The 19,812-nt window shown below is 42.4% G+C and overlaps 1 protein-coding gene across 1 annotated transcript in view; it reads right to left on the bottom strand.

The window, feature by feature from the left end:
- KLHL14 (kelch like family member 14) overlaps positions 1-11,981 on the bottom strand; it is a 102,395-nt gene extending 90,414 nt beyond the window's left edge. Inside the window, exon 1 of the mRNA XM_042961966.1 lies at positions 11,020-11,981. Coding sequence (XP_042817900.1) covers positions 11,020-11,969 — 950 coding nt within the window. The 5' untranslated portion in view covers positions 11,970-11,981. The remainder of the gene's footprint in view (positions 1-11,019) is intronic.
- Positions 11,982-19,812: the final 7,831 nt, after the last annotated feature.

The raw sequence follows: 19,812 nt of genomic DNA on the forward strand, positions 1-19,812 counted from the left end.
ATGAACTTTGAAAACATTTTGCTACATGAAAGAAGCTGGTCGAAAAGACCACATATTGTGTGATTCCACTTATTGGAAGTGTCCAGAAAAGCAATACTATGGATCTCCGGAGCCAAGAAAGTGGATTGATGGTTGTCTAGGGCTGAGGGGAGCAGGAGAGAGATGGGAGCTGATTGCTAACAGATATAGGGTCTTTTGGAGGGGGGTGATAAATGTTCTAAAATTAATTATGGTGATGGCTGCACAACTCCAAAACTACTGGGTTTTACACTTCAAATGAACAGATTGTATGCTATGTAAATTACATCTCAAGAAAGCCATTCGACATGAATCCACCATGGTTTTTCTAATGTTTCCAATTGCTGATATGGATGGATGACGAGGACAGAGCAGACTCCAAGCCTGGCCTAAGCTCTGTAGTTCACTCGAAGGTGGATAAAACGGACATTTTAGCAGAAACCTTATCACTATCAGAGCAACACTTGGGATTCATGCCATGAGAATCCAGCTCTAGAAAGAACATATCGTATGGAATTAGGAGTCCTAACAAGTAAACAGAAGAGCAAATGAGATATAAATAGAACTACTCTTGTGAAAATAAAATCTATCAATTATTAAGTGTTCATAGCCAGGCACTATGTTTAGTGTTGTACCTACATTCTTCCAACATTCAGAATTGTCCAGATGAAGTGGGTATTAGTGTGTAAACTTTATAGGTAAGCAATCTGAAAACAAGTAAATTACCTAAAGAAAGCCAGCTTATAAGTGGTCCAGGTAGGATCTGACCCACGTCTGTGTGACTTTTGGGTCTTAATTGCTATGCCATAGAACCGTTTAAGATATTTGCATTATAACATAGCCATTTCATTGGTACCTCCTCTTATGCCATACTCTCTCCCTTATTCATATATGTGTATTTCCTAGCTTTACTTTCTAGTCCCTACCTACAAATGTCATTTTGGAGTGAACACTCAGGAAAACCTTCAAATAGGGAGATTACAGGGATTGCCACTGACAGTCGCGGTGTAGTTGTCATAGTTACCAATCCACCCAATTGGTCTTTGCTACGAGGCACACACTTCTGCCTCTATATAATACACCAATATTGGCTGGGTTCCATCACAGTATCACTGAACCCTGTTAATGCATACGAAGTAGAAAGTGCTGAGGTTCTAGTGTGCATAGTAAAGCATTAAAGTTTTTCCTTCAAAGTTTCCCTCTTGGACTCACAGGTATTACATTCTCTCTTCTAATCCCTTCCATTTGCCCAGGACGTTCTGGTGTGGTTGGTCTTGAGAGGTGCTGAAAATCAGGGCCACACAGCGGTCTGCTGCTTTGTTCTAAGCGGGATTTACAAACACGGTTATTTTCTTTTGGTGAAAAACTGATTCTCCCAACCCAGTAATTCCTCACTCAGAGCCAGACTGTGAGTTGTTGACTGAGCTGCATCCACTCCCACATACAAAATAGAACTTCCGCTGCTAAAAACACATGTCCAAAATCTCTGTACAGAAAAACTTAAAGCTGCCAGCCAGCAATACGCACTCTGGCTGTGGATACGCACACAGACACGTACACACATCCATCTATCCGCATTTTTCCACAATGCTTTTACATTTGCAAGGACTCTTTCTTCTCTAATATTGGTGCTGTCTCTCTTCCTCCTCCTCTCCATTTCACCGGCCTCGCCTGTCTTCAGAGGCACCTGAAGGCACATAAGGCAGGGAAGTGAAACCGACTGTAATTCTTCAGTTCACTTCTCTGCAGCCTCCAGTGAGCCAGTCTCCATACGGTGGCCCAGCTGAGCTCTGAGGAAGTTCAGAGTCCCTGCGCAGGTGCAATTTACCAACCGCTCACAGGCGCGCTGGGAGCCCAGGACCTGACATATGCATGTGAGGGGCTCAGGGACAGCAGAAAACGAAGCCTCCAAGCTTGACTTTATGAGATTAAAAAGAAAGCGGACTCTCCTCTATGAATGGAAGAAACCAAAGGCTTTTATACCTAAAAAGGCCATCATTTTCCCTTTGAAGAATTATATATAAATTACTGAGAGTAATCAGAAAGTCTAATCTTCCCACTTCCTTCTGATGCCCTTGTGTTCACCTTCGGGTTCCCTCTACTTCATTCTTCTGGTCTTAAGAGTCTCTGACTAATTCTGTGCTCCAGTGAAATCACAGATATGTTCGAGAGGTTTCTTGACAGGCAAAAATGTATTCGAGTAAATTTTGCTTAATGTATCTTTTAAAATTAGTAAGTTAATTTTAAAGAGCATTTTCTGTTTATATATGTATAACACACATATGTGTGTTATATGTATGCACATATACACATATGTATATACACACACACGCACATATCTATATCTATATCTATATCTATATCTATATCTATATCTATATCTATATCTATATATCTATGTTTTTGTTTGTTTGTTTGTTTTCCTTCATTGTCTCAGCCTATCTTCACCAAAACCCTGGCAGGTAGAACTATAATTATTAACCCATTTTACTGATGTGGGGTTCAGCTAAAGTGGAGCTAGGACACATATTTAGGTTTATGACTTCAAAGGCAGTGTTTCTACCATATTATTGCTTATTGTCTCAGTTCAAATTAACAACATCAACAAAAAAAAACCCATGCTGATTTTTTCCACTGTGGAATTCAGCCATGTACTTGATAATCCTTGACAGGTCCTTCCTCTATGATTTGGACAATACTTCCCACATAACCCCTAGCCACACACACTTTCTTTCTGTCTCTGGAAGGTACCAAACTTTTCTCTGCCTGGTGCTCACGTGTGTTCTCTTCTCCCAGCACGTTCTTTCCCTGGGAGGCACACCTTGCCTTCCTCCAGACCCATCACTCTGGATATCTTATCTTTCAAGGCTCATCTTAAACTTCTTTGTAGAGAAAGTCTTCTGTGGCCACCCCGATGAGGTTATAGCACTTGGTTATGTTGTCCCACTACATGGCAGTTGGCTACTCTATAGCATGTATTACCGGTATGACTGATTTATGTAATTCTTTATTCATTTTCCTTACACTGTAAACTACACAGAGTCAGCAATATGCCAATACCTACTTGGGGGATAGTCCACATCAGAACTTCTTGTTGGTGGTTTATTGCAACGCGTGATCCCAAGTTCCCACTGTCGGGGTGGGTTGGTCATAGGCATGGGTTTAGAAAAGCTGCCCAAGGTTGTGAAGGTCCCCTCACTTCTCAGGTCTCCTGCCAGTTCCAATCATACTGAATTATTAAGATGATTTTCCAAAGAATGCGCTATATTTTCATCTCCTCCTTTGGCATAACAGATTGTCCCCTTTGAACTCTGACACTTCTGAAACTACTGCATTAACTAGCACAAGAACACAGAGGTTTTTGTTTTTAAGTAGGCTCCATGCCCAATGTGGGGCTTGAACTCATGACCCTGAGATCAAGAGTTGGATGCTCTACCAACTGAACCACTTATGCACCCAAAGAACACAGAGTTTTTAATAAAATGTCTTGATTAACTCAGATTACAAATATACGATTACTGAACTGAACTGAATCATAGGAGTGAAATACCACGATTGACCTTTTTTTCTTGGGGAAACATTCTTTTTTTGTTTCTTTTAAGGACTGACTTTTTTCTTTTCAATGGAACACCATCTATAACCTTGTAAACTATATAAGCTGGGTATGTAGTGACTTAAATGCTTCTAAATTTGTACTTCTTTGTCCAAAAAATATTGAACACTTACTTACTCTCCAAGCTCTAGAATTTCCTTGCCCATCTTTCTATACTGCTAGTCCTCTTTTTCTTTCTTTTTCAGATGCTTTATCTTTTAATAATTTCTTTGATTTCCCATATTGCCTTATATTTTCCTTGCTGCTTCTTTTTCTTCTTTTTCACTTCCCTAGGATTTATTTTCTCTCTTTGCATCATAAATATTCACAACTTTCATTTCCCCACTATTGTAGGCTTTCTATACTACCTTTCTGCCTTAATTCTGATGTTGCAAATAGTCCTAACCCTATTTTCATTAATATTATTTGTGACTAGATAGACTGTTTTAATATTCACAGTGAAACAGACATATTCACTGGTTCATCTGTGTTACAACTGAGAGTCCTTCTTCTGGTTAAACTCATTCTCCTGCCTATATCATAATAGTGTTTCTTTTTTTAAAGAAATCATCATTAGTAATTCATGCATCATGAATTATCTTGGAAGTTAATGGAAAGGACATAACAATGAATATATTTTCTGAAATTCTAAGTGAATGACAGAAGGTATAAACATTTATGGCATAACAATTGTTAAAATGGTTTTCTTGAAACAAAATATAAACAGAATAAATTTCCAATTAGAGTAATCTTATTTTATGTTATTAGAATATACAGGCTTTTTTTTTTTTTTATATAATTCTGGCTTCTACCTGTTGTATTCATCACCTATAAGTATCACCAGTGTGAATAGCTCTCTATTGTCCTCACAGAAACAAAGCGATACCACTCTAGTACTCAGTGCACAGAAACCTAGAGGAAAAAACCTCTTGGTTCTAATTCAAGCACCTAGGCTTTGTTTTAGTTTGTTCCATTTTCACAGTTATTTTTCATAGTTAAATTTAAAGTTCTTATATTTATTGATTTATTTAAAATATATTGGCTCATTGTATTTTTAGTACGTTCGTTTCATAGTGATAAATCCCAGCAACCCCATTACATAGCTTTTTAATCTCAGAACTGATAATTAGGTATGGTAGACCAATGGTAAAGGATTTCGGCTTTCCAATATATTCCTCTCACTCCTTTTCATTGTTTGGGTGGGTTGAAGAAACATTAGGAAGTTGTAACTTTTAATCTCTTCTGTGGTGTGATAAAACAAAGCTATGGAAGGCTTGGATTAGAGTTTGCTTTCTGTCCAAGCCATATTTATAATATACACTCATAACAAGGGAGTATTCTTCAGATGATGATGACCGACTTCCAACTCAACCCTATCTAGATAATTAGACAAAATTATCTAGCCTCAATTCTGAGCCTCAATTTTCTAATAGCTAAAAAGATGAAAAGAATGTTACAAGGACTAGAAAGAATGTAAGTAATATGTCAAACTCATGGTAGGTACTCAATAATGATAGCTACTATCACTGTTGGTAAACAGCAGTGTGTGTGTGTGTGTGTGTGTGTGTGTGTGTGTGTGTCTAATAATCTTCAAAACAACCTTCATTTTTAGTTCAGCATCGGCTTTGTCAATTCACACTTAACTGAACCAAATCCTAAGTGTTCACTTCAATTAAATTTAAGGCCAATATCAATTCCAATTGAACTCATTTCTAGATCAAGGTCAGGCGCTTGATCTACTGAGGGAGACAGACACATGAACCAAACCTACAAGCCTACAACAGTGCTTCTTCAGAGATTAGTCATTTTCGAGAAGGCGGGGAGGTTCTATAGGCATACTCAATGCAGTAAATTCACTCCAAAGTCAAGAGTCCTGACACCACTTACCATTTGATCAAAGCAGCTGGAGATCTGGGATGGCACTTAGAGAAATAATTGTTCATGTACTCATTTATGTGCCTTGATTAGCCTGCTAGATATGCGCACGTCAATCTGAGCAATGTGTTAAATGTATCTAATTTCCTACTGGAAATCATTTAAATATCATACAAATGATATTTAAACCTCTTCTGAATAATGACTATATTAGTTGGTTCTATATATAATATGCTTGATAAAAATGAGCAGCTCATTCACTTTTTAAATTAATTACTATTTACCTTCTTAAGATTGCTACTTAAATTCTTAAGTTTTATTATGGAAAATTGAAACTAATTTGGCATTGGTAGAATTATTGAGACTTGTATTCTTTCCAAGCAGAGAAAGAAAGATCAGTTGGATTCTTTCCACTAGGAGAAGGACAAAATTTTGTGTCCATTTTGGTCACTGATGTATCCCAGGTGCCTAAGACAGAGGTTTCTAACTATGACTCACAGAGCAAATCCAGCCTGCCTCCTGTTTCTAAATAGCCTCCCCTCCACTCCCCCTGCCCGCCAAATGGTTTTTACATTTTTAAATGGTGGGGAAAATATTTTAAAAAGAAGAGTATTTCTTAAGATGTGAAAATGATATGAAATTTCAGTGCCCACAAGTGACATTCTAATGTAACACAGCAATGCCCATTCATTTACATATTGTCGTTGGCTGTTTTGTGCTACAAGGGAAGAGTGGAGTAGCTTCAACAAAGATCGTGTGACTTCCAAAGCCAAAAATAATTACTGTTTGGTCTTTTACAGAAAAAAAAAATTCTGACCCCAGAACTAGAACAGCATCTTTCTTTAATTTTTTAAAAAGTCAGATATATTAATACTTAACCCTCACATGTTTCTTTCCACAAGGAAAGTCTTGAGTCTATGTATAACTCTAAGAATGATCACTAGATCATATCCTTGCATGGAGAGGCTCATAGCAAGAAGCAGAACACTGTGGATGAGAACAGTGCCATAGTGCCAGGGCTCAGACTTTGGCTCCATCACTTACCAGCTGTGCAAGCCTGGGCAAAATGCTTAACTTCTCTGTGTCTCAGTTTATCCATCTATAGAATGAGGTTAATTATGGTACCCATCCCTTAGGGCTGTTTTGAGCATTAAATAAGTTCATGTTTGTAAAATGCTTAGAACGTCCTCGGGTATGAAGTGGCTGTTGTAAATAAAGGAACTTTTTTTTTTTCTTACTGTACTTTTAAGTTAAGAAAATAGAGATACTTAGAAATTAGCTAAGGTAATGAGTGAACCTCAACATGTTCATAAATATGGAATAAATACAAGTATGAATTAAAATTTAAACATGTCCACTTTTTGTCAGTAAATCCTCTAAGCCAATACAACACATTAATATCTACTCTAATTGCCTTTTGATTGTAGGATATAACTATTTGGCTCCCATACCTGTGGTATAATTTTGTAATCAATGGTCCTGTTTCACATAATAAACAAATTGTGTTCTGAATGGTTGAGTAACTTCTGATACAAAAATCTAACTACCTAACAACTTCTAATTCGAGGGCATCAAATTGATATAAAAGGAAGTAACAATTTAGAGAATACATGGATAAAAGATTAGTTGGCTTTGCTCAGGTTGTTTTTCAGGCCTTATGAGGAGACCCAATCGAAAATATTGTCCTACATTTAAAGAGACACTTTTTAAGCACCAAAGCCAGGAATCAAAACTGTGTATTAGGAAAGCTAATGGCTTTTTAATCATTACAAGTCATTTTAGCCAATAGATAATTGTCCTTCTGATGTTTAAATAGATTTTCAAATTAATTTATGTGAAATCTTTAAATAGACTTTTTTAGAGAGTGAAATCTTTATAAGGTAGGCTTCTGTCTTCTATAAAATATAATCTCTGAAAAAGCACACTTCAGTACAGGACTGTAAAAGGGACTGTAATAGCTGATGGTTAAATGTTTTACAAAATATGGTTATTTTCACTAATGCTTTTCTATGACAGGTGTTTTCCTGTAGGTTCAATAGGCTTTTGTTATGTGCGTTAGTAATGTAGATTGAGGAACACATTGGTGAAGTGGGACACTGAAGCTTTCTTATTTTATAATCTTAATTCTTTCAACTTTCAATGAGCATTTACTTATACATTGTGTGAGATGCAATGAAAATGTGAACAGGAAGGTAATGAATGCAGTCCAAATTGACTTATTTGAACGACTACTAAATTATGCATTCAATTTTTAAAAATACAAGGAAAAAAGAAACTTTGGGGATTACTTAAGCTAAACTTAGACTATATGTCTTCTGATATTTACTTTTTAATGCCTTAAACATTGCATATTATGTCACTTATTAAATTAAATTTTCATGCTTTAGAAGCTTTCAATAATGACTTTCCCAGAAACTTTTTCAAGAACTTATTTCTTAAGTTTTATATTTCTTGAAAAAAAAAAAACAAAAAGAAAACAAGAAATAAGACTTCAAATGTCTTAAGTTTTGTCTACCCAAGTCCTTTTCTCTTAAATTAGTTATGCATATATTTGCATATCAGATAATAAGTCTCTTATTTTTAATTTATCATTCTCAATGCTTAATTTGCTAAGATAAAATACAAATTTGAGCATAAATGGCATATTTGGAAAGACTAAGCAACTAAAACAAAGGTTAAACATTAATTTGGGTATTTATAAGGTCTGTAGGCTTGGGTTGCTTTATTTTTCTAGATGTAATAAAAATTCAAAATTACTTAATAATCTTTAAAAATAGTAAAAATATTGTTATTACACTAATAGCCTTACTTTCTATAGAGAAAACGTATTCTTAAACAAGTAAATTCTTTGTGAAGTCATTCTATTTCCTTATATTTTGTACTTTTTCTAACAGAGGAGTCAATTTTAATTTTTCAACTCCTTGCCTAAATTTGAGGATTTCTTTCATATTTAGACCTTAAAAAATTTAGGTGGATAAAAAGTAATAAATATTGTGCATCTCTAGTCAATTGTTTTCAATAAGAGTGATGCGTTTGCAAAAGCAATTGTTCAACACATTTATCCTTCTGTTAAACTACATGTAAGTCTAAGAGAACATTTTTATATTATGCTGACGCTATAATAGATGGGCCAATGTGATACTATTGGTCGCAACTTACAGCATCTTTGCCTACATTAAAGTTAAGATCCTGATGGGTAGTCTTACATTCTTTCTGCGCATTAAAATTAGAATAATGTAATTAATCCCGAAAAATTAAAATGCCAGTTATCAATAATGGAACAAAATTGAAATTGTATTACTTTGAGATCATCAATAGGCTCACATGAACTGTTTTCTTCTCTGCGTCTTCCGCTTTTAAGGAAAAATACAGTTTTTCTTCCTACCGCAGAAGTATCAGATTCTTGCAGCATCCATGACACTTGTAAGCATTTAGTGGTCAGACGCCACTACATATCCTTCAAATGATATGGCCCAGTGAAGCTGGAAGGTGTCGTCACGGAGCCGGGAAGCCTGCTATCTTAGCCACCCGCCAGGGCAGAGCCAGCAGGCCCCAGCTGGTTACTGAAGCCAGGCTAAGGTGGAAAATGGATTTTGCATTTTGACAGTCAACTGTCCTAACACTGGACCCTGGAAGATACTTATTAGACAGAAGTGCATCAAGGGCTTGAGAAATTCTTTATGAGATCAGATCTGTAATGCTCCTATCCTCCAATCATTCTTAAAACAAGTTAAGTCTTGATCTTATTATCCCTCTGGATTTTACATGCTTTTAAAAATATGAACAAATACATGTTCAGGACTATAGCTGTGTTGTCTGTGAATTCTTTGAATATGTATAATATATGCTAAATTAAGTATACTTGTAGGTCATTTAGAAGTGATAAAAGTTAAGATTACAGAATATTAATCAGCAGTGCCCATTGGTGTGGTGACATCTGCCCATCACATTAAGTTTTGATCTTTAGACGAATGAAGAACTCTTACAAAATAAAAATACATTTCATGTTCTTGTCCATACTTAGACTCCTGTGCTCACTATTCAAGTACCCAAGGGTTTGGGTTCTTGCTTGTGTTAGTGTCCTACTGTCATTTCTTGACACATTTCATTAACTCATCTCTCACAAATACTAGAAAATCAATTTAGAAGGTTTCTAAGTCCAAGGTTTCCCATACCCCTGTGGGCCTCACCTGAACCCCAGTGCTGTCTAAACTGTCTTCCTTCTCTTAAAACGTTTCTAGACGTTTTAGAAACATCCTGACTAAAAATAAATATTTAATTCCATAAAACTGCACATAGTGACCCTCCCCCCCTTTAGATATCCTTCGGAATGAGAAAATGCCATGATGGATTTTTAAACCATGTAACACTTTGCTGGATTAGGCTGGGGTAGCCTGACATCTGAAATCATGATATTTTATCATGAGAAACTGAGACGATACTGCTTCTCTTTCCTAAAAAGAGAAAGAAACCCTCTGCTAGGGCTCACTAAAAGGGGTTTTAAAATTGGAGCCAACGAAACACCACGACTGTCAATGCCTACAGTTAAAACAAACCAACAGACAACTCAGCAACATTTTAAGCAGGCGTTATTTCTCTCTCCCCTTTGATGTGAAGCCCTGTTTACAGCACACACAGACACACTGCAAAGAGCAACAACAAGTCCCCAACTTTGTGACTTCAGAGCAGGCACGAGGACCTAACTGGAGCCAGATGACAGCCAGTTTTCAGCTGTTTCCCAGTTTTCAGCTGTTTCCCCTTAGAGATGGGAGCTACAAGGCATGATTCACTCTGACACCCTGCAACCTCTTGCTTTGCTCTCCTTTAAAAGTGAAAAGGAAGGGCTTTCCACAAGATAGAAAAGTTTGCCTGGATAGGTGATGCCAGAATTTCCAATAGTGACCCTAATAGACAAAACCCTTGGGAGCTCTAACTTCCAAAGGGAGCAGACCTCAGTCACTAAACAACAACAACAACAACAACAACAACAACAACAACAACAACAGCAGCAAACCTTGAGTGTCTGACAGAAAGAATGAAAGCTCTCCTCATGGAGCATCCCCAGGGCGCTCGTGCTCACCCAAGGCAGGGAAGAGGCAGAGTGGGCTGGGGACTTGTCATTGCAGGATCCTTTTCCTTAAGCAAGCTCATTTTGAGATTTGGAGGGAGGATTGGTTAGAGAGGGTTGCAAAGCTGCACTTCTAACTGCCCCGGCCTGTGGCCCCACCTGCCTGTCAATTTCAGTCCACAAGTCCCGCATTTCTTGCTCTGGGGATGTTGAGAGAACACAGGCTTTCTAGCGCTCAGGGATGCTCTCAGGCCAGTTCCCTGCTGACCTTTAATGGACTCAGAAATCAACTTTCCCCACAGTCTAAATTGTTTGTTTGCGTTTGTTTTCAGCTTGCCGGAGCCTCCCACACAGCCCACCCCTCTCCCCCTCCCCTCTGCCCCCTCCCCTCCCTCCGGCCTTTCGTGCTCACCAACTCCCCCCCACCCCCCACCCGCCCCCCGTCCTCCTCTTTGTTGTCTCCTACCTGCTGGCCAGGCTCTGCCTGCAGTGCTGCCTGAAGGGCATCAGGTGGTAGTTCATGGCGTCCAGCAGCAGCTTCTGGCAGACCGGGTCGGTGCGCATGAAATCCACTGACTGGACCCGCTCCACCAGCTCCGGGGCCGGGATGAGCGCGAAGCGGAGGCGCTTCATGAGGTCGGGCGCGTACTGCATGCGGGTCTCGCGGTCGTGCTCCAGCCACAGCACGGACATCTGGAAGAGCGCCAGCTCCGACTCCACGGGGGGCGGCAGCGAGTCCAGCAGGGCGCGCATCTCCTCGAAGTTGAGCAGCAGCACATCCTCCACCAGGTACTTGTTGGCCAGCTTCTTGGTCTCCTCCAGGCCGTGCAGCGCGGCGATCTTGCACACCTGCTTGTAGTTCTGCACCGAGATCTGGTCGTTGAGGAACTGCACGCAGAGCTTGGTGACCTGGGGGATGTGCAAGATCTTGCTGACCGACAGCACCTCCTCCACCGTGTCCAGGGAGAGGGTCACGTTGGCCGTGTAGAGGTACTCGAGCACCAGGCGCAGCCCGATGGACGAGCAGCCCTGCAGCACCAGGTTGTTGATGGCCCGGGGACTGGTCAGCAGCTTGTCGTCGGGGGAGGAGGAAGGAGTCCCGGGCTCCTCCTGCGGCGGCGGCGGCTGCTGCTGTGGCGGCTGCTGCTGCGGCTGCTGCTGCTGCTGGTCCTTGGGGGCCCCCAGGCCGTCCTGGCCGCCGACCCCTCCCCCGAGAGGGGGGTGGCTGGAGAAGAGCGATCGGAAGTACTGCGAGCAGGAGGCCAGCACGGCCTTGTGGCAGTGGAACTGCTGGCCCTGGGCCGTCAGGGTCACGTCGCAAAACAGCTGCTTCCTCCACAGCAGGTTGAGGCCGTGCAGCAGGTTGTCGCTGTGGCTGGGGTCGAAGGTGGAGGTCCTGTCCCCGGATCTGGACATGGCGAGCTGACTCGGCGCACCTGGCTTTAAACCCTCCTCCAACCTGGCACACAGGGGTGGGGGATGGGAGGGAGGGGAGAAGGGTAGTGGAGGGGGTGGGGTGTGGTCAGGGTGGGGAAGGGTGTGGAGGGGAGGGGAGGGTGAAGAACAACAATCAGTGCTCAGCTCGGCTCCTGCCCGGCGCGCCCCAGGACCCAGACCCTAGGAGTAAGGTCGGAAGGCAAGGAATCCGTGAGCGCCACCAAATGGGCCCTGTCTGGGGTCGGGGCGCGGGTTCAGCTCCCTGCTACTCCTCTCGCCACCGCCCACACACTTCGTCCCTCACTTTCCTAAAACCACCCCGGCTCGGCTCTTGGCAGCGACAGCGGTGGCAGCAGCGACGGCAAAGTGGCGGCGGAGGCCGAGACACCTCGTGGGCTTGTGTCCATGCCGGGCCTGAGGAAGGGAGAGGCCGGGGAGTGGGGACCCGGGGGTTCCCCGAGAGCGCAGAGGCGACCGTCGGCGGAGGTTCCAGGTCAACTTGTGCCTGCAGCTTTGCTCCTCGCAGTTGGTCCAGTTTGGGGGGGGGGGGAGCGAAGGGGACCCGATAAGCGTGCGGGTGGGCGATTCTCAGCCCTCCGAAAGCTGGGAACCCCTTCGATTATCCGTGCTGCCCCGAGAAACTCCTAGGCTAACAGTGTGAGGTAGCAGATAAAGCCCTTTCTTCTCCCGGGAAAGTGCAGCGGAGCGCGGTGAGGACCAGCTCAGTGGACTCGGCAGAGGCGGGAGCTGTCCTTATCAATTCTAGCTCATTTCCCTCACCCCGGCCCTGCCTGCTTCCCTGCTTCGCAAACTGTTGGCTTCCCCGTCACCGCTCAGTTTTGCTCATTTTCCAGAGACGCCTTCAGACCTGGCAGGAGAATCCTTTCAGCCCCCCCACCCCCGGCCTCCTCTCTCCCGCCCCCCCCCCCACTCCCCCCGCATCTCAAAGCGCGGAAGTTCAGACGTGTATCTCCCCTTCCCTCGCGGGGCGGCACCGGGGAAGGCGAGGAGGGAGCCGGTGGGGCCACTGGGGCGGCTTTAGAGCCGGAGCCCGGAGGCCCGGAGGGATTCACGTGAAAGGCTGCGTCTCCCAGGGCAGCAGGAACACAGGCTTTAACTCCAGTAACTGTGAGAAGTTCAAGTTAACTGGCAGGTGTTGGGGGAGGGGGTGGGGGCTGGCCAACGTTGGGGGTGGGGTGGGGTGGGGTAGGGGGTGGAGGTTCCGTGCGGGGTCCCCGCATCCCACCCCGCGTCGCCGCGCGAAGCCGCAGCTTCCTTCCGAGCCCCTCCGTACAAGCCCCAGCGGCCCCCCACTCGGGCACCCCCACTCTCCTGGCCCTGGAACTACTTCTGTAAAAAAAAGTCTGAGCCGCCCGCATCCAGGCGGAGGACGGCAGGCCGGGGGAGGCGAGGCGAAATCGATCCGCCAGGTCCTTAACCTGTAATTGCACCTTCCAGGGCCGAGCAGAAAGGGACCCTCTGCCCACATCCCGCCCGCGCGCCCGCCCGCCCGGGAGAGCCGCCGCCGCCGCCGCCGCCGCCGCCGCCCGGCTCCGAGGGATCCCGCCGGACCTGCCCCTTCCACTGCGGCTCACTCTCTGCCCTGCCTGGCGCCAGTCCTGGATCGCCGGCTTCCTATTTATACCACACTGGGCTCCTCTCGACTCACTTTACCATCCCGTTCCAGGTGGACCCTAACCTCCCTCGAGCTCCCTCCCCCGGCAGGACCCCCTCCCCCAACAGCCCCCCAAAGCTCGGGCTTTCCTGAAACATCTCCCAGAGTCTCTCCCTTTAACTGGACCCGGTCATACCTCTCTTTCGCTCTCCCCGCTTCGTTGTCTCGCTCCCCACCCTCCCCCCCCCCCCGCCCCATTTTCCTCTTCCCCTTCCTTCTTGCTCTCCTCCTTTGCCTTTCCCCCTCATCTGCTTATTTCTTGCCATAGGAGTTTTATTCTTTATGAGCGTTTGCCACACAACCCCCCCACCCCCACCCCGAAACACTCCCTCCCCGTCCCTTCCCCCGCCAACAACCCAAAAGACAGAACAAAATACACACAAGGCAGACACAAGGCCAGAAACTTACCTGCTTTCAACCAGCTGCAAAGTCAAGGCTCACTTAAGCTCCCCCCCAAAAATCAATTGTCCTTCCTTTTTAAAGGTTTGCTCTCTCCTTGGGAGGGGGAAAACACCTTCTGGATCCCAACTCCAGGCAATCACTCTTTACAATTTATTTTGTCGTACATCATTTGATCACCATGAATTAGCAACAGCAAGAAAATGTAGGAGAGGGAGAAAAGAGAGAAAGAGAGAGGGAGAGAGAGGGAGAGAGAGGGAGAGAGAGAGAGGGAGCAGAGCTTTCTGCAAGAGAAGAAGAAGAAAAAATGTACGTGTGACAAATTATGCTACCAAGAAACAACACATCATTATCCTTGGGCCTGGGGCTCAGTGAGTCGTAACGAGAGTAATAGGAAATCCACGGTTGGGGAGAGAAACGGTCGTGCTTGGCCAGTAGAGAGAGACCATACAGGGGGATGGATGCTGGAGAGACTCGCAAAATTATGGCTCAAGGCTATTGTAAAAATTGTCGAGCGTAAATGACTGCGATTTCAAACATCTTTGGAAGAAAGAAGGGGAAAAAGCGAGCCCCCCCTTCCTCCCTCTCCCTCTCTCTCCCTCTCTCTTCTCTCTCTCTATAAAGAACCGTCAAGTTTTAGTGCGCATTGCTAATTAGTCAATTTCTCTCTGCCTTCACAGGCTGGCGACTTCGCTGCTGAGCTGAAACTGCTAATTTCTGTGACCAGCTTTTTTCTTAGCTGTGATCTGGATGAATGAGTAGCTGTCTCACAGAGATGACAAAAATAAACTCTAATCCCCCCCAAAATTTCCACTACATCTTTCTCATGCATAGATTTATGATCTTCAAGCGCTCTGTGCAATATGCAAACTTTTTTTTGTGTCTGTATATATGCTGTTGTTTCCAGATTTCACTACATTGGTATGCTGCTCCCCCACCGCCACCCCCACCCCATGAAATGCAGAAACCGTCTGATCTCAAAGTATGCCAGGATGCCACTTTCTAGTGTCTTGATATTTGGGGTTTGTGTCTGATTTGAAAGACACTAGCCCTCGCCTAAGAGGTGAGTGGCTGAGTGTACAGACTGGGGGGGGGGGGGCGTGGGGTGGGGAAATTAGAGCTAGTAGGACGGAATAGAGGACAGCCCTTCTCTTTACGTGTGTTTCCCTGTACTATTCAAGCTTTCTGATCTTGTTGGAAAACATATTTTCTCTATTATTTTGTCTGGTTAAGCAACCATCTCGGAACTTCTGTGTCAGCTCTTCAACAGATAAGGGTTCAGAAGTCACATTTTTTTTTAATTGAAAGATTATCATATTGTCAGATACGTCTTTCAATTAGGAGTGTTTGATTTCCAGGAGCTAGAGAGTCAAGTGCTAGGAAGCCCAGCTGCAATTTCACAAATGTAACCTTTAAACTTTGGACCTCATCTGGTATATAAGGATGACCACATAAAGCTCACATTTTTGACCCTGCTTAGCATGCAGAACGAAGCCTGGAATGATTCCGGAATTTCAGCTGTACCAGAGATTCATGTGTATTTTGGTAGAGGACACGTTCTCTAGACTCATTTCATGATGTATTGCGCCCTTACATTTATAGCCCTGCATTTTGGTTGTCAATGGGGGTTGGGGTTGGAGGTGTCCAAGAAAGAAAGAAGGGGGGTGGGGGGAAGAAGAAGAAGAAGAAGAAGAAGAAGAAGAAGAAGAAGGAGGAGGCGGCATGCCCTTGAATAAAAGGAACATGAAAGAAAGCTGGATATGAGTTAAATTGAGTTTTCTTTGCCATTAAAGATATGAATATGATTCATTCTAATTCATATGTGCTCTGATTAGTAAACTTATTAAAATACACATCAGGGCACCACTGAAAGGCTCTTTCCACCTTCCCTTTTGATTTGTGAGAGATGGAAAGAAACCTGCTTAAGTGGGGGGGGGGGAGAAACTGAAAATTCTTTGGTTTAGAAATAGGGAATTCCCCATTTAGAATAATAAACATTAATGTGCATGTGGGATATTTGCTCTTCAATAAATGAAGACAGATCCAACTGAAGAATTTTACTCCTCACAAAGGCCCTTCTCCATCAAGGTCCTAGGTTGTCTGAGAGTAAGATACTTTATTCAGATCTTGTTGAGATGCTGCATTTGATATTCGTATGCATAACAAAAAGCTCAAATACAAGGTAAAATAATAGAAAAGGATTTTTTGTTTAGAGCAGGGAAAAGAAAGAGAATAGATTATCCAAATATTCTGGCCCTACTATTTGTTTTGAATTTTTCCTTTTTGAATTTCCCCTATTTAGGTCCTGAACAAGAAGATTGTGTAAATGTAATATACAGTCTTTTTGTTGATGGGGCGGGGGGGGGGGGGGTCTGTGTCATTAGCAATTAAAGCTATCAAGTATGTGGAGTATCACCAAATTCTCATACATTGAAAGTATAATTTGTATAGTATGCTTTTGATGTTTATCTTGTATGAGCTTCCATTAAAGAAGTATTTGGAACTAAATTCAAAGGTCAATAAGAGTATTGATCATTAAGCTATTGCCATCTTTCCATTTTATCAAAAAGGAAGTAAGATGTGCTTTGTAGATCTCTAAATATCTTGATTTTGAATTTATATGTATTTTTTACTGATAAGATATGTTGATCACTAGTTATGATTACAAGGATCTTTGCTGCTCCCAAACAATATGAAAGGGACATTTCAAAATTTTTAACTATCTATAATTTTGATGCCTATTTAACAACCAGAGTGGAAGGGGAAAAGAAGAATTGGGGTTCTTGCAATTCTAAAGCAGCTGTTGAAATCAGTGGCTAGTCTGTTTTCTCCTGGGTTTTAAAGTTACACAATTTGAGAATGTTTAAAATTTCAGAGAAAAAATTACAATTGTGGCCGTTTTGTAAGCAATTAAAAATAATGTTGATAATAAAAAATCTCTTCATAATCTGTGTGTAAACTAGCATATCCATCATGTAAGGCTCACACCTCCAATATCTTGCACTGGCTCTGAATGCAATTGTTGCAGAACTCACAAATGATATGACACTATTTACAATAAATCCTGTTATGAAAGATTCAATTTGCAGCAATCAGATGCTAGCTACTAAGCGATTGTAAGTATTTGAATTTTATCCTACTTCGCTGTTCAACGTACAGCAATTGCATCTGTGTGTTTGATCTGTCCTGCTGAGCACTATCAGCCGTTTGCTTCTCTGCCACTATTGTTTTTAAAATGGCAGGAAGGACGTGACTAGTCAAGAGCACTCAGCAGGATGGATTTCACATGGCATAAGAGAAGCCGGAATTGTCTTATCAAAAAAAAAAAAAAAACAACTAAATATGATCATGTAGTCATGTAATTCAAGCAGTCTTCATACTTCGGCAGAATTATCAAAATTATTCATCGGTGAATCTGCATTGAAACCACGTACAGTGGAGAGATTCTGAAGCTAGTGCCACTGAGCAGTCCACTAGAGCAGCCACCAGCTCTGAGCAGTCTGGTCAGCCTTCAGGGTGGCAGGGACCCGGGCGAATCAGTGGGTCTGGTTGCTTAGGACCATCTCGCTGGACTGGATGAACTTAAGATTCTCTTCAGAACAGTTCCAGAAGTCTTTCGCTGCTTCACATGAAGGGGCAGCCACACCGAAACCTTATTTTCCTCATTCTTGACTCTTCTGCTTAAGATGTGTGATTATCACCAAGTTATATAAACATCACAGCCTGGCGTCTCCTGTGTTTCTTTGGCTTCGTAAATACTACTTCCTGTGGCCTGACCTTTCTGATTGCCACCATTTGTAAAATGGATGAGGGGAAAAATTTTCCATTTTTACCATAAAACTGAACAAAGAAGGACCTCCTAGATCCCCGAAGCCAGGGAGAGGCATGACCCAGACAAAAATCATAAGTTTCTATTTTACATCGTGAGTAGATATGGCCAGAAATATCACAAAACCATCAGCATCAAGAAACTTATTGAAGAGCAACAACAAAAAATAATAATAAATAACTGAAGTAGAAGTAAAAGATAAGAAATGGTGCTGTTGGCTAGCATTTAGTCAAAAGCCAATGGTTTGCTGTTACCCCAGGGTCAAGCCCAGCTCCTCGGCCAGTGTTCCAGGTTCCTAGGCTCCTGTTCTAGCTCTTCTGGGAAGTCTGCTGTTAGCTGCTTTCTGAACACATCCCGCTTTCATACCACATGTTTACGTGCATCCCTACGGGAAGCCTTGGTTCTCTACATCTAGAAATCCTACCTATTTCACAAGATTAAACTCATTCCTTTCCACACTGAAACTCTTCTTGGCAACCTTGAACAGAATGATCATAGTTAATTCTTACTGAATTCATTACTTGTTTGGTGCACACTAGCCGAAATCCTTTAGATGTTTTATTTTCTTAATCCTTTTGCTAATCCCATGACAGAGTATGGTAGATGGTAAGAATGATTCCAACTCTTCATCCTTCCTGGTATAAATACCCGATTATAAGGTGGCTTTGCTGTTCTCCCCATCAAGAGTGAAGTCTGTTTCCTCACTCCTTGAATGTGAGCTGGCCTTAGGACTTGTTTGATCAATAGAATGTGCCAGAAGTGACTGTGTGTCAGTTCCAAGTCTGAGCCTCAAAAGGCCTTGTATGCTTCAACTTGCCCTCTTTGAGTCCTGCCAGCTGCCATGTGAAAAGTCCACGTTAGCCTGGTGGCAGATGAGATCCCATGTGGTCCCAGCTGACCTGATGACTGAACTCAGAATGTATGAATGAGCCAGCCAAGATAGGGGAACCAATATAGCCGAAATTTACTGACACGCAGAACTCTTAAGGAAATAAATGGCTGTTGTTTGAAGCCATTCATTTTTGGGGTGACTTGTTCCATAGTAAAGTTAGCTAATAAAGAAAGGTATCATTATTTTAATCTTACCAATGAGCAAAAGGAAGTGCAGAGAAATCAAGTAAAATTTTCAGGGCCATACAGCTTTTTAAAGGTAGGGCCAAGATCCAAACCAGTACAACCTGACTCCAGAGATTAACCATTCTGCTACACTAGCCACAAAAGAAGTGCCTGCCTTCTATGAACGTCATTCGTTTATTCACCAAGCATATGCTAAGCATTTATTATATACCAGACAATGTGCTGAACATCGAAGATACAATGAGGACTAAAACTGCATCCTTGCCCTCAAGGGGCTAACATTCCAATGGAGGAGACAGGCAGGTAAATTAGACACAGCATGTGAATAATTACAAGGTGATAATTGCTCTAATAAGGGTATGTGTAATGAACTACTGGAGCAGAAAGAACAGGCTCCTACCTTCCTTATAGAACTTATTACCTGTAATACTCTTTTGACATTTATTATTTACTGCTTTGCATTGTTAGCTGCTTGTTTAGGTAAATATATTTTAGGATGTCAACTAGATTATAAGCTTCTAGAGGAGAAAAAGCCTTGTATCTGACAAAATCTCCCATGGTCCATAGCTCCGTACCTTGTCCATAATAGTTATTCAATAAATATATTGATGGACTATGAAAGATGAATTTTCAAATTTATCAGGGGAACAGCAGAAAGAACAAGGATGTATTTTATAATCAGGGACTGTGCTGGGCATTTAACTAAAGTGACGTTGCTCAATTTCTTGATTTTACTCATCTACTGCCTAAAAATTAATAAAATCTTCATAACATTGTGAAGTAAACATTTATTGTTCATAGCACATAGATAAGAGTCTGATAGAACCTTATGAATGTTTCCT

This window comes from Panthera tigris, chromosome D3 (genome assembly GCF_018350195.1).
Source record: "Panthera tigris isolate Pti1 chromosome D3, P.tigris_Pti1_mat1.1, whole genome shotgun sequence".
Taxonomy (NCBI): domain Eukaryota; kingdom Metazoa; phylum Chordata; class Mammalia; order Carnivora; family Felidae; genus Panthera; species Panthera tigris.